General features: G+C 46.8%; 2 protein-coding genes across 6 annotated transcripts in view; one reads left to right on the forward strand and one right to left on the reverse strand.

The window, feature by feature from the left end:
- The first annotated feature begins 587 nt into the window (after positions 1-587).
- On the forward strand, positions 588-14,087 carry APEX2 (apurinic/apyrimidinic endodeoxyribonuclease 2). 2 transcript variants are annotated; one of them, XM_060268803.2, is made up of 6 exons: positions 588-859; positions 4,056-4,139; positions 4,515-4,695; positions 5,084-5,230; positions 6,654-6,723; positions 12,469-14,087. In XM_060268803.2, exons 1-6 carry the CDS (start codon positions 739-741, stop codon positions 13,462-13,464), a joined length of 1,599 nt encoding a protein of 532 aa, XP_060124786.2. In that variant the 5' UTR covers positions 588-738; the 3' UTR covers positions 13,465-14,087. The 2 variants fall into 2 exon arrangements, with proteins under 2 accessions (XP_060124786.2, XP_088514723.1); XM_088658597.1 differs by lacking the exon at positions 4,056-4,139.
- A 2,040-nt stretch (positions 14,088-16,127) lies between these two features.
- The window catches only part of ALAS2 (5'-aminolevulinate synthase 2), a 29,252-nt gene continuing 28,435 nt past the window's right edge, over positions 16,128-16,944 (reverse strand). For all 4 annotated transcript variants that reach the window (XM_088658596.1, XM_060268745.2, XM_060268747.2 and 1 more), the window contains one exon: positions 16,128-16,407. In XM_088658596.1, the coding sequence (XP_088514722.1) occupies positions 16,244-16,407 (164 nt within the window). In that variant the 3' untranslated portion in view covers positions 16,128-16,243. The remainder of the gene's footprint in view (positions 16,408-16,944) is intronic.

Below are 16,944 nucleotides of genomic sequence, written 5' to 3' on the forward strand. Positions count from 1 at the left end.
CTTTAGTGATTGCTTATCAATTAATAGTCTGATGATATCCGATTTAGGACAATAACTTCACGAATCAAATCATGCTAATCTGGTTTTTAGGCAATTATTTGGCTGGCTCTATTTCTATCTTTCTTTTTTTACTATAGAAGGGAGAGGCGGTTGTTTCCCAATACTTACGACACTCTCTGCTAGTCAGAAAGGGAAATGTGCCTTTTATGTTTTCTCTGGTGAAACTTCAGCTTCGGGGCGGCTCTTGGCACAACCCTATTTACTTTGAAAAGGAACACGCTTAAAGTCATTGCGTTGCCTCTTCCAACACCCGAGGAGGAGCAAAGCAACCGTCTTTTGCTGTCACTTCAAAGTACGGGTAGTACAGCGACGTTTGTTGCATTGTGATTTTTTTTTGAACCGCTTTGGAGCTCAACATTTGTTTGTTAGCGGGATGCAAATATGAAATAATAATACTGTGCGGGGAGAGGGTTTGGTTATTAACGTGTTATGAAGCCGCCCTGTGATCCTCGGATGAAGGGCTGTAGTTAAATTTAATAAACAACAACAACGTAAAATGGAGGGGATATAATATAATATAAATGACGACAGCTTGAATCTTCCCTCTCCCAGACAAGGGGCGTTTCCGTTCAAAACCGGAAGTGAGGTTCTGCGAGCTTTTTCAAACGCCTCGCCTTGGCGGCCGGAAATGACGTTCCGCAGAGTCTCCCGGTCCCTTTCCTCGCCCCTGAGGTGGGGATGAGGCTTGCGAGCTGGAACGTCAACGGGCTCCGGGCTGGGTTGGGACCCGCGGGGTTGAAGCCGCTCCTGGACTCCCTGGAGGCGGATGTCATCTGCCTGCAAGAGACCAAGGTCACCCGTGAGTCGAGGCGAGGAGCGTCCGTTCACACGTGCATAAGCAGTCCAGAGCGGGGGGGTGAACGTGTAGGGCGCCGGCTGCCTTGTAAAGATTTATGTCATGACATGGCGGGGGATGAGGGCTGGCAGGCGGGGTGGAGACAGTTCTGACGTGAACCATTGATGGAGAACGCGTGTTCCTCCAGACTAGATGGGGGAGGGGGGAAATCCTCCATCTCTTGTTGGACTACAGCTCCCATCATCCCTGACCACTGGTCCTGCTAGCTAGGGATGATGGGAGTTGTAGTTCAACGACATGTAGGAGGAGGGTTGCTGTATATAAAAATAAAAAATTGCATTTTCAAAAACAGGAACAACATATTTAACCTCTTCCTGTTCACCCCCCTGTCCCACCAAATGCAGCATGTATATACAGTACAGCAGGCACATCCAACAGGTAGATCGCGATCTACTGGTAGATCATGGGGTGTTCCTGGTAGATCTCTGGTCCCTCAGGGATCTCCTTCCCCACCAAATAAGAATTAAAAAAAGCTCAACCACTCTGGCTTCCTAAGAAAAGCTGAACAACTTTGCATTTCCAAAAAAAGCTCAGCAACTTTTGCTTCCTAACAAAAAAAAGTGGACCATCAGATTAAGGTCCACTATTTGACTGTGGATTCAGGACCCTCAACTGTGTGTTTTATATAATCGACTTTTTACGGTATTATGTTCTGTGTATATCGCAATGCTGATTCAGTTTCATTCATTCATATATTCAGTTCCATTCATTAATTTGTTTCCTAAAAAAGCAAAAACAAAACAACTTTGATCCATCAAACAACAATGGGTAGATCACTGCCAGTTTTTTGTACTGTGAGTAGATTGCAGTCTATTGGGAGTTGGATGTCCCTGCAGTACAGTATATACCACATGACTTCCCTTCCACACTTTTCCTGGTGCCTTTGCTTTTCTACTACTCTGCGTATTCCCCATCTTTTAAATCATCCAATTTGTTATCTATTAAATACTCTTATCAATTTCAACTCTGCTGGATCTACACGAGACCTGCTAATCTTTGTATTTCTCTATACTGGTTCTTGAAATAGCCAATAAGCGTCCATTCCTCCTTATATTTCTTATCTTTGTTTTCTCTTATCCTGTTCGTCAGACCAGCCAGTTCAGCGTATTCAAACATTTTTCACTGCCATTCTTCCTTAGTGGGTACTATGCTTGTTCTCCACCTTTGTGCCAATAATGTTCTAGCTGCAGTGGTAGCGTATAGTAATAAACTCTTTTGGGTTTTTGGACCTCCATTTTTACCATCCTCAAGAGAAGAATCGTGGGTGTTTTTGGGAAAGCTTTTTTTTAAAGTATCTTTTAAATTCGTTATATATAGTTTCCAAATATTCCTTAAATATTTTACAGGACCACCACATGTGAATAAAAGATCTCTCAATTTCATTACACTTCCAACGTATACCTTTTTCTTTTTTAGACATTTTTGCCAATCTGGTGGGTGCTAAATACCATCTGTGGGCCATTTTCATCATATTTTCTTTTATCGCATAACATGCTATAAAATTCATATTTGTTTTCCACAACTTTCCCCATAATTCATAGTCAATATTGTGACCCACATCTTGTGCGCACCTAATAATGCTCGATTTCACAAATTTCTCTTTAGTTTCCCACTCCAACAGCAGTTTGTACATATTTGATACCGGTAGTAGATATTTGTATCTAATAAGTGTTTGGTAAACTGAGACTTCTGTTCTGCAAAGCCATTTTTCCTATCTATCTTAAACAATTCATTAATCTGATGTACCTGCTCTAGACGACAGTGTTGCTGTTGTTGTTCAGTTGTGGGCGCGGGAGGAGGTATTGCTTTTAATTTTCCCATGAAATTACTACACCACTTTACTATAAAACCCCCCTCAAAGCAGTTTACCAAAAAAGATAAAACAGTAAAGACAAATTTACAACCCTACTTTAAAAACTACAAAAGTTAAAATAGTAAAACAGGTAAAAATTACCTCCATACATAACATGATCTGTTGTTATGTTATGTGTCCTTTGTTTTTATGCTGTTAACTACCCTGAGATCTTTGGGTGAAGGGTGGTATATAAGTTTAATAAATAATAATAAGAGCTACAACACTCGTCAGCCCCAGGTAGGTAGCACAGCCGGAGGTCAGGGGTGATGGAACTTCGAAGTCCAGCAGCATCTACAGCAGTGCCAGTGGATCCCCATCATTAGCTTACAAGGAAGCAACTGGCATTGGTCCAACAAACAAACAAAACACAGGGTCTGTGGCAGATAAAGATATGGGGTCCCTGCCGCAAGGACCTTACAAGTGCATAAGGTGTGATAAACTTCACAAGTAGAATTACTCCCCGTTATTTCCCCCCCTCCATCCATGATGAGTAAAGAAACTATATTTTGGGGTAAGGCAGAATCTTGTGCCTCTTTCCATCTGTCCCCAGCTCACAAGGGGTCACGGTGAAGATTCCTTGTTTCATTATCAAAAGTAAGATTGCTCAACGTTGGGCATCTGTTCCTACTTTCCTCTTACAGTTGTGTTTTGGTAACCTGAAATTGGGTGTGGGACAGGTAGCAGAATGGGTTAAAAAGACATGTCTGACACCCCTCCAACATTTATAAGTGGGAAAGGCAGTGCCAACTACAGATGAGAGGCAAAGGGGCACGATGCAGGGCTGCAACATGGTGAGATATATTTCCCTCCTTGAGATAAACATTTGGGAAAGGGGTACCCTTTGCCTAGGATTGGATGAGAAGCCTGTGGCCCTTCCATGTGGTTGGACTACAGTTCCATTAATCCCTGACCATTGATTTAGGCTGGCTGGGGCTGATGGGAGTTGCAGTCCAACAACACCTGGGTGGCTGCAAATTCCTCCACCTCTGCTCTAGGAGTAAAGCAAGGGAGAGCGAGGAGTCAAAAGAGGAAGGGGCAAATCTTTTACAGTGTTGGTGGAAGACCTCCATTAAAAATCACACACACACCCTGCAAAAAAAATCTGGGTAAGCTACATTGCTGAGTGAACCTGCATTGCTGTGACCACATTGCTGGGCGAACCTGTAACCTTTTGCACATTAGGAAAAAGACAACAAAAGCAAAGAAGAGTGTGACATTAAAAAAAAAAAATTCTGGTGCCATGTCTCCAGCCTGATGGCTTTCCAAATTCTGTTTTGTTCTCAGGGGACCTGCTGGAGGAGCCATTGGCAATAGTGGAGGGCTATAACTCTTATTTCAGCTTCAGTCGCACCCGCAATGGCTATTCAGGTTAGTGGACAGTAGCAAAGGGGATCAGCCACCTCTCAGGTCTCGACATACTCCTGTAGCTGTGTCTTAAGTGGCGACTTCATCTGTCACTTTCAAATGGCATCGATTTGCCTCCCTCCCTGAAAAATATCCCCTGCTTTTTACCGCCAATCAAACCACCATTATTTATTTTATTTTATTGCATATAATTTGTATCCCACTTGATTTTTTTAAATAAACCCCACAAAGTGATGTACAAAGTGATGTGCCTTACCTCTGTAAGGTACAGAGGTTTCAATTTGTTTCTTTCTCTTGTATCTTGGATCAAATAGGTAGCTTTATCGCCCACTTTGAGAGCCCAGAACAAACTGTTTTCAGTCTCTCTCTGTCTTCCAGGTGTTGCAACGTTCTGCAAGGTCAGCGCCACCCCAGAGGCAGCTGAAGAAGGCCTGTCTGGGCTGTTTGCTAAGCACGATGGCGCAGTTGGTTACTATGGAGAGACAGAGGGCTTCACAACTGAGGAGCTACAGGCATTGGACAGTGAGGGCCGGGCTGTGATCACCCGTCACCGTATTCGGTAGGAACAGGAAGGGGTGGGGTGGAGTGGGAGGGTCTGCAGAAAGTTCCTGTTATTGCCATTGGCCAATGACAATGCTTGGTAACTGACAGCTGTTGTAGTCGAGAAAATTGCAGTCTTAAGAGTGTGAGCCAAGAAATGCCCAACTGAGATCTAACCCTTAAGCATAAATTTATACAGGGCTTGTATAAATTTCCTGAGCATCCTCAGCCTTGATAGTGGAATTGCCTGAGCATCCTCAGCCTTGATAGTGGAATTGCCTAAACCTGTTGTGAAGATGTTAATGGGTCTGTGTCTATAGCTGTCCTAGCCAGCCATGAATTGGGGAGTTTGAGCCATTAGTAACTGAAGTGCGACAGCATTGATGTGCTTTGTCCTTTTACTGCAGCACTTCAGAACAGCAGGAGACCACGTTGACAGTCATCAATGTGTACTGCCCTCGTGCAGACCCTGAAAAGCCAGAGCGTGGGGACTTCAAGCTGCGTTTCTATCGCCTCTTGCAAGCTCGGGCCAAGGCACTTCTCAGAGCTGGAGGGTATGTGTCACTCACTCCTCTTGTTGGCTCAGCGCAGTCCTAGACATGCTTATTCTGGGGCTTACTCCCTAGTCAAGCCTTTGGTGCTCAGAGTCCCTTCCAGTGTTTTGGACTCCAACTCCCATCAGCCACAGCTAGCAGCACTGGTGGAGTAGTTAGAGCAAAACAGCTGGAGGGAGCCACATCAGTGAGCCCCACTGAGTTCAGTGATATTTATTCCAGAGCAAGCATGCAAAGGTTGCCCTAGTTAAGTTTGCATGAGATAATAATAATAATAATAATAATAATAATAATAATAATAATAATACTTTTTTTATTTGTACCCCGCCCATCTGGCTGAGTCTCCCCAGCCACTCCGGGCGGCTTCCAGTCGAATATCAAAACAATACAGCAATAGCACAATTACAAAAGTCACAAACAATACATAAACCACATCAAAAAATACACAACCGAATAGAAAACAATTTCGACTTAAATCAAAATCTAAAACTAAGAATACATCCTTAATGCAGTTTAAAATAACATAGGTAAAAAATAACAGGAATTTAAACAAAACAAAACAAAACAAAATGGAGCCCTCTCTGCCCAGCAGCGGCGGCGGCAAGAGTCCTTTATAAAGCCCATCAGGCCCCGCCCTGGGCCAGATGGTGAGTGGCAGGACTGGGGCCTCCAGGCGCTGAGCAGGGGAGTCCTCCTGGCTGGTAGCAGCAGCAGTTCTTATAGGCCTCAGGCCCCGCCCAGGCCAGGTGGGGAGTGGCAGGACTGGGGCCTCCAGGCATTGCACTGTTGTAAAGGACGAAGCTGTGAAACTCCTGGTGAGTGCCCCAAACTCAATTGGCTATCCCCCAGAGGGGATGCCAACATGGTGTCCTCAAGAAGTCATTGAAACTCCAGCTCCAGCCAGCCTGGCGAATGATCAGGGATGATGGAGTTGTAGTACAGCAGCAGCTGGAAGTCAGCAGATCAGCTACCCCTGGGTCTAGCCTCTGTTGTCTCTACCTCCACCCTCATCTCCAATGTGGGAAGAATACTGAGCTGTGCCATGCATGACTGCTGTAAGAATTGCTGCTAATACATGTGAGGAACCTTGGGAAAGCCAAAGAGCCCTATATGAATGGTGCTGATGATATTTCATTGCCTCAGCTGTTATCCCTTCCCTGTCCAAGCCAGCTTCTAGTCCACCGTCCTTCTATGGCAGGCATCCCCAAACTGCGGCCCACCAGATGTTTTGGCCGACAACTCCCATGATCCCTAGCTAACAGGACCAGTGGTCGGGGAAGATGGGAATTGTAGTCCAAAACATCTGGAGGGCCGAAGTTTGGGGGTGCCTGTTCTATGGAGTCAGGACTGTTTGGGATGAATGGGGTCTCGCTGTCTTGCCTCTTTGCCTTGCGACTCATGCACATTTCCTCTCTCCGTCTAGCCATGTGGTCATCCTGGGGGACATCAACACAGCACACAAGCCTATTGACCACTGTGACCCGGGAGATCTGGTGAGCAAGCTGCCCACTTTCAGGCAGCTGCCTTTACTCTTTACAGTACAGGGCCTGGTAGTGCTGCTGCTGCTGCAGCAGCAGCAAATCTGTTTCTCATAGGCATGCACAGAGTTGGGTGGGGAGTCCTGACAAATAGGATGCTGCCTTACTCTGAGTCAGATCCTTGGTCCAACTAGTTCAGCATTTTCATCACAGACTAGCTGCAGCTCTGGTTTCAGACCGAGGGCATTCAGACGGAGACCTTCCCAGCCCAACCTACCTTGAGATGTTGGGGGTTGAGCCTGGGACCCTTCTGCATGCAAAGCAGAAGCTATGCCACTGAGCCCAGCCCTTCCCAAGGTCTTTGGGGATCATGAAGTCTGCAAGGTGTGCTTAGAGCAGGCATCCCCAAACTTCGGCCCTCCAGATGTTTTGGACTACAATTCCCATCTTCCCTGACCATTGGTCCTGTTAGCTAGGGATCATGGGAGTTGTAGGCCAAAACATCTGGAGGGCCGCAGTTTGGGGATGCCTGGCTTAGAGGGTGAGGAACAGTGAGACAGATTCCCTCACCCACCCCAGGGAAGAAAAATAAAAAAATTCCTTCAGTAGCACCTTAAAGACCAACTAAGTTTTTATTTTGGTATGAGCTTTCGTGTGCATGCACACTTCTTCAGATACCATGCACACGAAAGCTCATACCAAAATAAAAACTTAGTTGGTCTTTAAGGTGCTACTGAAGGAATTTTTTTATTTTACTTCGACCCAGACCAACACGGCTACCTACCTGTACCCAGGGAAGAAAGACTGTGAGGGTGGGGAGTATGTGAGTGTGGGTGAATGTGTGCCGCAGTAGGGTGATTTGAGGTACAGGTGTGTTAATAGTTCGTTTGTTTATTACTTTATTATTTATTTATTTATTTATTTATTGCATTTATATGCCACCTTTTCTTCCAAGGAGCTCAAGGTGGTGTTCTCCTCCTCCCCATTCCATCCTCACAACAACCCTGTGAGGTAGGTTAGGCTAAAAGATGGTGCCCGGCCCAAGGTCTCCTGGTGAGCTTCATGGCTGAGTGGGGATTCAAACCCTGGTCTCTCAGGTCATAGTCCAACACTCTAACCATTACAGGACACTTGGTTAATAGTTGTGGATTTTGCGCGAGTGGAGTTCTGTGTTGTGGAGTTGGATGCTTCATTTATCACATAATAATAATAATAATACCGTAATAATAATAATAATAATAATAATAATAATAATAATAATAATAATATTTATACCCTGCCCATCTGGCTGGGGGTGGAGAACCTTCTCCGGGTACACTTTAATTTTTGTTTTACATAGTCTTATTTGCAAACCACCTGTCAGGGGTTCTTGCGACTACTCTAGAGTAACGATGTCCCGCATGCCGGTTTTTAAACAGTTTTTATTAGTGCAGTCTATTTGCAGTGAGACAGGTGTGTAAAATCATGTCTGCTCATTCCGATGCAGATTCTGGCACTGCCCCTCCCCTTGACTTCCGCCAACATAAGAGTCTTGGGACAGTGAACCTTCTTCCCCTCTTTCTTCTGCGTAATTCCGGAACCGGAGGAAAGGGTCTGCGCTCCATGTTTTCCTTCTCCCCCCTTTCCCCCTCTATTTCCTCCCTCCTGTGTAGCCGGGTCTCTCCCATGCTGCCAGAGCCCCAGCCCTCTCCCTCCATTTCCTGATAGGCTTCCTCAGCGTGTTCGCTTTCATCACTGCTTGGGGAGGCGCTACTTCTGATGCACGGGGGAGGCTCTCTATACTGTCTCCCCCTTACACCACCACATGATTCTGGAATGCCCTCTTTTTAACTCCTTACGTGATGATCCCGAGGTGTCCTCTTTGTGGCTCTGCGCCCCCTCCAATAAACAACTCGTGACCCAGTTCCTGCTGAGCGATGACTCTCCTGCACTTACTAGAGTTGATAGTCTATCAAATGCTGAAGATGATCATCCAAATGTCAAGGACCAAATGGAGCAAGCAGCATGCAGACCTAGTGGTGGGACGAAAATATCCTTAAATAAGAGACATGGGGGAATGATCAACGGTCTTCAATGTCTGTATACTAATGCACAGAGCATGGGAAATAAACAAGATGAACTTGAGCTCTTGGTACAGCAAACTAAATATGACATAATAGGCATCACTGAAACCTGGTGGGATGAGTCTCATGACTGGAATGTAGTAATAGAGGGATACAATCTATTTAAGAGAAATAGACCAAACAGGAAAGGAGGAGGAGTAGCTTTATATGTTAGGGATATGTATACCTGTGAAGAGATCCAGGATTTAAAACTTCAAAGCCAAATTGAGAGTATCTGGGTCAAAATTAAGGGAGAGAAAAACAACAGTGATCTCATTGTGGGAGTTTACTATAGATCCCCAAGCCAAACTGAGGACACAGATGATGCCTTCCTGGAACAGATGGCCAAGCATTCCAAAGGAAGTGAGATAGTAGTAATGGGGGATTTCAACTATCCTGATATTTGTTGGATGTCAAACTCAGCCAAGAGCATAAGGTCGAACAGATTCCTCACTGGCCTTGCAGACAACTTCATTGTCCAGAAAGTGGGAGAAGCAACAAGAGGATCAGCCATTTTAGATCTGGTCCTAACCAATAGTGATGACTTGGTTAGTGGGGTAGAAGTGGCAGGATCATTAGGTGGGAGTGACCATGCTCTTCTGGAGTTTATTATCCAGCGGAAAGGAGCAACCAAGCATACTAAGGTCCAAATTCTAGACTTTAAGAAAGCCGACTTCAGAAAACTTAGGGAAACGCTGGGTGAAATCCCATGGACAGTAATACTAAAAGGGAAGGGAGTTCATGATGGTTGGGAGTTTGTTAAAAGGGAGATATTAAAAGCACAACTTCAGGCAATACCAATGAGACGGAAACATGGAAGGTGCCTAAAGAAGCCAGGCTGGCTATCTAAAGAACTTTTGACTGAGTTAAGATTTAAAAGGGATATGTACAAAAAATGGAAAAGGGGGGAAATCTCCAGAGAGGAATTCAAACATATAGCCAGCACGTGTAGAGACAAAGTCAGAAAAGCTAAAGCACAGAATGAACTCAGGCTCGCCAGAGAGGTTAAAAGCAACAAAAAGGGCTTTTATGGGTATGTCCGTAGCAAAAGGAAAAACAAGGAAACAGTGGGGTCACTCAGAGGAGAAGATGGTGAAATGCAAACAGGGGACAGAGAAAGGGCAGAACTCCTCAATGCCTTCTTTGCCTCAGTCTTCTCCAAGAAAGAAAACAACGCCCGACCTGAAGAATATGGAGCAGATGATTCAGCAGGGGAAACACAGCCCAGAATAAGTAAGGAGGTAGTACAAGAATACTTGGCTAGTTTAGATGTATTCAAGTCTCCAGGGCCAGATGAACTACATCCAAGAGTATTAAAAGAACTGGCAGAGGTGATTTCAGAACCACTGGCAATAATCTTTGAAAATTCCTGGAGAACAGGCGAAGTTCCAGCAGACTGGAGGAGGGCAAATGTTGTCCCTATTTTCAAAAAGGGGAAAAGAGAGGACCCAAACAATTACCGCCCAGTCAGCCTGACATCAATACCAGGAAAGATTCTAGAGCAGATCATTAAGCAAACAGTCTGTGAGCACCTAGAAAGAAACTCTGTGATCACTAAAAGTCAGCATGGGTTCCTGAAAAATAAGTCATGTCAGACTAATCTGATCTCATTTTTTGACAGAATTACAAGCCTGGTAGATGAAGGGAACGCTGTGGATGTAGCCTATCTTGATTTCAGCAAGGCCTTTGACAAGGTGCCCCATGATATTCTTGTAAAGAAGCTGGTAAAATGTGGGCTAGACAATGCTACCATTCAGTGGATTTGTAGCTGGATTACTGACCGAACCCAAAGGGTGCTCATCAATGGCTCCTCCTCATCCTGGAGAGTAGTGACTAGTGGGGTGCCACAGGGTTCTGTCTTGGGCCCAGTCTTGTTCAACATCTTTATCAATGACTTGGATGATGGGCTTGAGGGAATCCTGAGCAAGTTTGCAGATGACACCAAGTTGGGAGGGGTGGCTAACACCCCAGAGGACAGGATCACACTTCAGAATGACCTTAACAGATTAGACAACTGGGCCAAAGCAAACAAGATGAATTTTAACAAGGAGAAATGTAAAGTGCTACACTTGGGCAAAAAAAATGAAAGGCACAGATACAGGATGGGAGACACCTGGCTTGAGAGCAGTACATGTGAAAAGGATCTAGGAGTTTTGGTTGACCACAAACTTGACATGAGTCAGCAGTGTGATGCAGCAGCTAAAAAAGCCAATGCAATTCTGGGCTGCATCAATAGGAGTATAGCATCTAGATCAAGGGAAGTAATAGTACCACTGTATTCTGCTCTGGTCAGACCTCACCTGGAGTATTGTGTCCAGTTCTGGGCACCACAGTTCAAGAAGGATACTGATAAGCTGGAACGTGTCCAGAAGAGGGCAACCAAAATGGTCAAAGGCCTGGAAACGATGCCTTATGAGGAACGGCTTAGGGAGCTGGGTATGTTTAGCCTGGAGAAGAGAAGGTTAAGGGGTGATATGATAACCATGTTCAAATATATAAAAGGATGTCATATAAAGGAGGGAGAAGGGTTGTTTTCTGCTGCTCCAGAGAAGCGGACACGGAGCAACGGATTCAAACTACAAGAAAGAAAATTCCACCTAAACATTAGGAAGAACTTCCTGACAGTAAGAGCTGTTCGGCAGTGGAATTTGCTGCCAAGGAGTGTGGTGGAGTCTCCTTCTTTGGAGGTCTTTAAGCAGAGGCTTGACAGCCATCTGTCAGGAATGCTTTGATGGTGTTTCCTGCTTGGCAGGGGGTTGGACTGGATGGCCCTTGTGGTCTCTTCCAACTCTATGATTCTATGATTCTATGATTCTATGATTCTATGGTGCACTTTTTGACTAGAATTTTTGAAGTCAAATCTGGGGCAGTTGGGCCTACACAATAGTGACTTCCGAGGACTCACTATCCCTTTCCCCTCTCCCCTTTCCATTGTACGTCTCAGAATTATATTTTGTATAGATGGTTTATATGATTTTATTGCTATATATATGCCAATAAAGGTGCTGAATTGAATTTGCAAACCAGTTTGCGATATTTTCTGATGAAAAACGGTATATAGTGGTACCTAAAGGTAAAGGGACCCCTGACCATTAGGTCCAGTCGTGACCGACTCTGGGGTTGCGCGCTCATCTCGCATTATTGGCCGAGGGAGCCGGCGTATAGCTTCCAGGTCATGTGGCTAGCATGACAAAGCCGCTTCTGGCAAACCAGAGCAGCACATGGAAACGCCATTTACCTTCCCGCTATAGCGGTTCCTATTTATCTACTTGCATTTTGATGTGCTTTCGAACTGCTAGGTTGGCAGGAGCTGGGACCAAGCAACGGGAGCTCACCCCGTCACAGGGATTCGAACCGCCGACCTTCTGATCAGCAAGCCCTAGGCTCAGTGGTTTTAGCTCACAGCGCCACCTGGGTCCCTTATAGTGGTACCTTCTTTAAATAAATTAATAAATAGGCATGGCTAGAGTTGGGGGTGATGTGAGTCGTCGTCCAATGACATCTGCAGGGCTGCAGGTTAGTTGCCCCTGTGTTTCAGGATGATGCAAGGGTTACAAGAAGCCAATGCATAGACAGCACTTGAAAGCACTATGGAAATGTTAGGATTATGCCCCGAGAGCATAATAGCCCTTAACACTTCCACCACTGTCATCTGCAGGAATCCTTTCAGGAGCATCTTGGGCGTCGCTGGCTGGACAGTTTCCTGTGGGAGCCAGACAAGGATTCCCAGGATGGGAAATGCTTTGTCGACACGTTCCGTTTTCTGCACCCTGGTCAGAGTGACGCCTACACCTGCTGGTGCAACGTAACCGGGTCCCGGCAGCTCAACTACGGCACCCGCATTGACTATATCCTGGCCGATCGTGCACTAGCATTGTCAGAGCTACAGGATGCCCAGCTCATGCCAGACGTCTTTGGTTCCGACCACTGCCCTGTGTGGGTGGTGCTTAGGAGTGTCTGCCTGGGGGCGCCCCGCTGCCCACCCCTCTGCACCCGCTTCCTGCCCGAGTTTGCTGGCACCCAGCAGAAGCTCAATCACTTCCTCGTGAAAGTGGAGCGGACCAGCCTACCAGAGGAGAGGGGGCAGAAACGGGGCGGGAGGGAACCAAGTGTTGCGGGGGGTTCCAAGAAGAGACGGGTGGGCCCACCGCAGAAGGGGCAAGGGGATTTGCGAAGCTTCTTCAAAGCTGGAAACGGCAGGCCTAGGGCCACCACCAACAGCGCCAACTGCCAGTCGGTAATGAAAATGAGGACAGCGGAAGATTCTGGGGTGGAACCTCCTCTTGACGCTTCTGGAAGGACCACTGATGAGCATGGGGTGGAGGAATTTGCTGGTGGGTCCCAGGCATGCGCTGGGAGTTTGAGAGAGGAGCCCACTCTGGGCATGGCCAATGGAGGAGCTCTGGATTGTGGGAAAGGCTCTGTTCCCTCTAGTTCAACCCAGTCCGCTGCCCTGTGGAAGTCACTGCTGCCAGGCCCTGCTCGCCCACCTCACTGCAAGGCCCATGGAGAGCCCTGTGTCCTGCGGACAGTGAAGAAGCCGGGACCAAACTCTGGGCGGCGCTTTTACGTCTGCGCCCGGCCTCTGGGGAAGCCGTCAGATCCCCGCTCCCGCTGTGACTTCTTTCTGTGGGCCAGTCGGGGGAATCCTTGAATTGAGAGAAGAACTGAAATGAGAGGACATTAGAGGCGCCGTGACCCCTAAGTGGAAAAGAAGGGGTTGGTTTCTAATGGAAAGTATCCTGGATGTCTCGCTGCCTAAGAAGAGAGGGGAAGGCAGCCTCTGTGGCAGAGTGAGGCCTAGGCTTATTGCCAGGGGGTCAAAGAGGTCAGGCCCAAAGTTTCCGTGGGATCTTTTTGGGCTGCCAGTAGAAACTTACTTTTGTACCAGAGCATGCTGGGAGTTTTGAGGTCTTTGATGCCAGACCCTGCAGTCAGGAACATTGTTTAAAGAGGAAGAATTAATTGGTTTTCTTATTAAATCAGCAGTTTTACGTGCTAGGACTAACACAAGCTTTGGGAATGCGCACGCAGACTGCCCTGACTTGTGATGTGCATTTTCTGGATTCATGCCCACCAAACTCTTTAACATTGGGTGGAGAGGTGCTCTTGCAGCAAGTTGTTCTTTTCCCTTAACTGCCCTCCCCACAAACCCCACAAACCCCTGTAATACCAATGATGCAATTGCTGGGCGGTGATTCATCCTTATTCGGGGCAGGGGGAATCTTATTTTTTATTTTTTTAACTTTTGATAAAATAAAGATGTCGAAAAGAAAATCCCGCAGTGTTTTCTCTGTGGGAAAAGGGAAAGTTGGATTCTTATGTTCTCTGAAAAGAGAGTTGGGTGATGCTGAACAGGGGTTAAGGCCAGGGGTCCTATGCACATTGAAATGGTTCTAATTCTGCGGAATGGCAGGATTGTTTTTTGGCAATCCTGATCCCTGTGGCGTAAGCTGCCCTGAGTGCTTCAGCTATTGTGGTGATAAAGGGATTAAGCCCAGGCTTTGCAGATTAGCACAAATGAGTTCATATTGCCTGTACAGGATTGCCTTGGGGCAAAAAGGTGCATCTTGCTGTTCTATCTGGGAATAATGCATGAAAATTCCCGCTGGCAGTCTTTTGGATTGCAAGACATGGAACTTTCCCCTTCAATGTGTGTGCTTAGGGAAAGTGGAGCCCTCTGCTGACCATCCCTGGTACTACTCACATGCCTTAAAGGGCAGAACCTGAATTGCCATTTGCTCCAATTCAGTGGTAAATAATAATAATTATAATTATTATTATTATTATTATTATTATTATTATTATTTATTATTTATACCCCGCCCATCTGGCTGGGTTTCCCCAGCCACTCTGGGCGGCTTCCAACAGAAACATTAAAATACACTAATTTGTTAAACATTAAAAGCCTCCCTAAACAGGGCTGCCTTCAGATGTCTTCTAAAAATCTGGTAGCTCTTTTCCTTTTTGACATCTGATGGGAGGGCGTTCCACAGGGCAGGCGCCACCACCGAGAAGGCCCTCTGCCTGGTTCCCTGCAACTTGGCTTCTCGCAATGAGGGAACCGCCAGAAGGCCCTCGGAGCTGGACCTCAGTGTCCGGGCAGAACGATGGGGGTGGAGACGCTCCTTCAGGTATACGGGACCAAGGCTGTTTAGGGCTTTAAAGGTCAGCACCAACACTTTGAACTGTGCTCGGAAACGTACTGGAAGCCAATGTAGATCTTTCAAGACCGGTGTTATGTGGTCTCGGCGGCCGCTCCCAGTCACCAGTCTAGCCGCCGCATTCTGGATTAGTTGTAGTTTCCGGGTCACCTTCAAAGGTAGCCCCACATAGAGCGCATTGCAGTAGTCCAAGCGGGAGATAACCAGAGCATGCACCACTCTGGCAAGACAATCTGCAGGCAGGTAGGTCTCAGCCTGCGTACCAGGTGGAGCTGATAGACAGCTGCCCTGGACACAGAATTGACCTGTGCCTCCATGGACAGCTGTGAGTCCAGAACGACTCCCAGGCTGCGCACCTGGTCCTTCAGGGGCACAGTTACCCCATTCAGGACCAGGGAGTCCTCCACACCTGCCAGCCTCCTGTCCCCCACAAACAGTACTTCTGTCTTGTCAGGATTCAACCTCAATCTGTTAGCCGCCATCCATCCTCCAACCGCCTCCAGGCACTCACACAAGACCTTCACCTAAAGAATGGGTTTCTCAAGCAAAATGGCTAGCGGTTGGGGAAAACATTCAGACATGGGCCAGGAAAGTGCAAACCTGTGCCTAGAAAGCACAGGGCAAAAGGTCAGTGTGGACAAATCCTATGTCAGGTATGGGCAGGAGGTAGATCAGGAGCTTATCTGGAGATTCCTGGAAATTTTGTAGTAAATCAGCAAAGATTTCTGACTCCCAATTTGGTAGCACCAACCAAAGGGCTTCACCCCCTCCCTGACCCTCTTCTACATTAGGCTATTGAAATTCAAACAAGAACAAAATATTAGGAGGAACCCTGGAATGGAAAGAATGTTGAGCTCAACTTTGGTGCTGAAAACAAATTCCTATTCCTCCATTTTTGGTGTAAGTCTGCAGATGAGCAAGAGACTTCGAGGACATGTTCCATTCAGTAAAAAAAAATGCTCAAAGAAGGTGTAGAGTAGGGCTGGTGGAGAGTATGGTCTGGGGGGCAGATAGGCTTGGAGGGCTGCATTCAGCCCCTTGGCTCTCAGTTCCCCACCCCTGTGGCAAGTAGAGGCCTGTGCCTTCTTGCCACCTAGAGAAGCCCTGCCCATTTGGATACTTAAATTCCATGACTGTGAGAGGCAGCGAAGGCGACAGTGGCATATTTTTTATTACACTCGGATACCCTCTTTCCATTTGGCAGCGCCAAGTGTTGACATCCTTGCGTCTCTTCCAGTAAGACTGTGTATGTGTGCAGAGGCTGGCTCCTCAGGCGCAAAGAGTGATGTAGCGGGGGCCCATGTTGCCGAAGTAATCCCTCTCCCACTCGCTCATGAGGGCAAAATGGAGCGGGCGGCGGCAGAAGTTGCACTCGGGGGAGACTGCGGCCTGCAGAGGCAGCCCTACCTCCTGCCAGGCTGCCAGGAGCTTCTCTGGAGAGGGAATGGAAGAAGGAGGGGTTAAATGTAGCCGAACCATGCAAATGGCAAATTTCATTTTAATGTTTTTATTTTTTTGCTAAGTTGAATAATGGGCAGCTGATTGGTGGTGTCTGTGCTAAGCAGCAGCTGGGGCTTGTGGACCAATGCCCCTGGAGCTGTTGAACTATTGTAACTAAGAATAGCCTGATGGATCAGGCCAGAGGCCATTCTAGTCCAGCATCCCGTTCTCACAGTTGCCAACCTGTGGGAAGTCTGCAAACAAGAGCCCTCTCCCCTCTCGCAGTTTGCAGCAATTGGCATTCAGAAGCATAGCTGCCTCCAACTACAGAGGTAGAGAGAGCATAGCCATTGTGGCTAGTGGCCACTGGTAGCCCTTTCCTCCTCCATAAATACGTCTAATCCTCTTTTAAAGCCATCCAAGTTGGTGGCCATCGCTTCCTGGGAGACTGACTATGCGTAATGTAAAGAAGTACTTTCGTTTATCTGTCCTAGATCTTTGGGACCGAGCAACGGGAGCTCACCCCGTCG

Source organism: Zootoca vivipara, chromosome 15 (genome assembly GCF_965207765.1).
Source record: "Zootoca vivipara chromosome 15, rZooViv2.hap1.1, whole genome shotgun sequence".
Taxonomy (NCBI): Eukaryota; Metazoa; Chordata; class Lepidosauria; order Squamata; family Lacertidae; genus Zootoca; species Zootoca vivipara.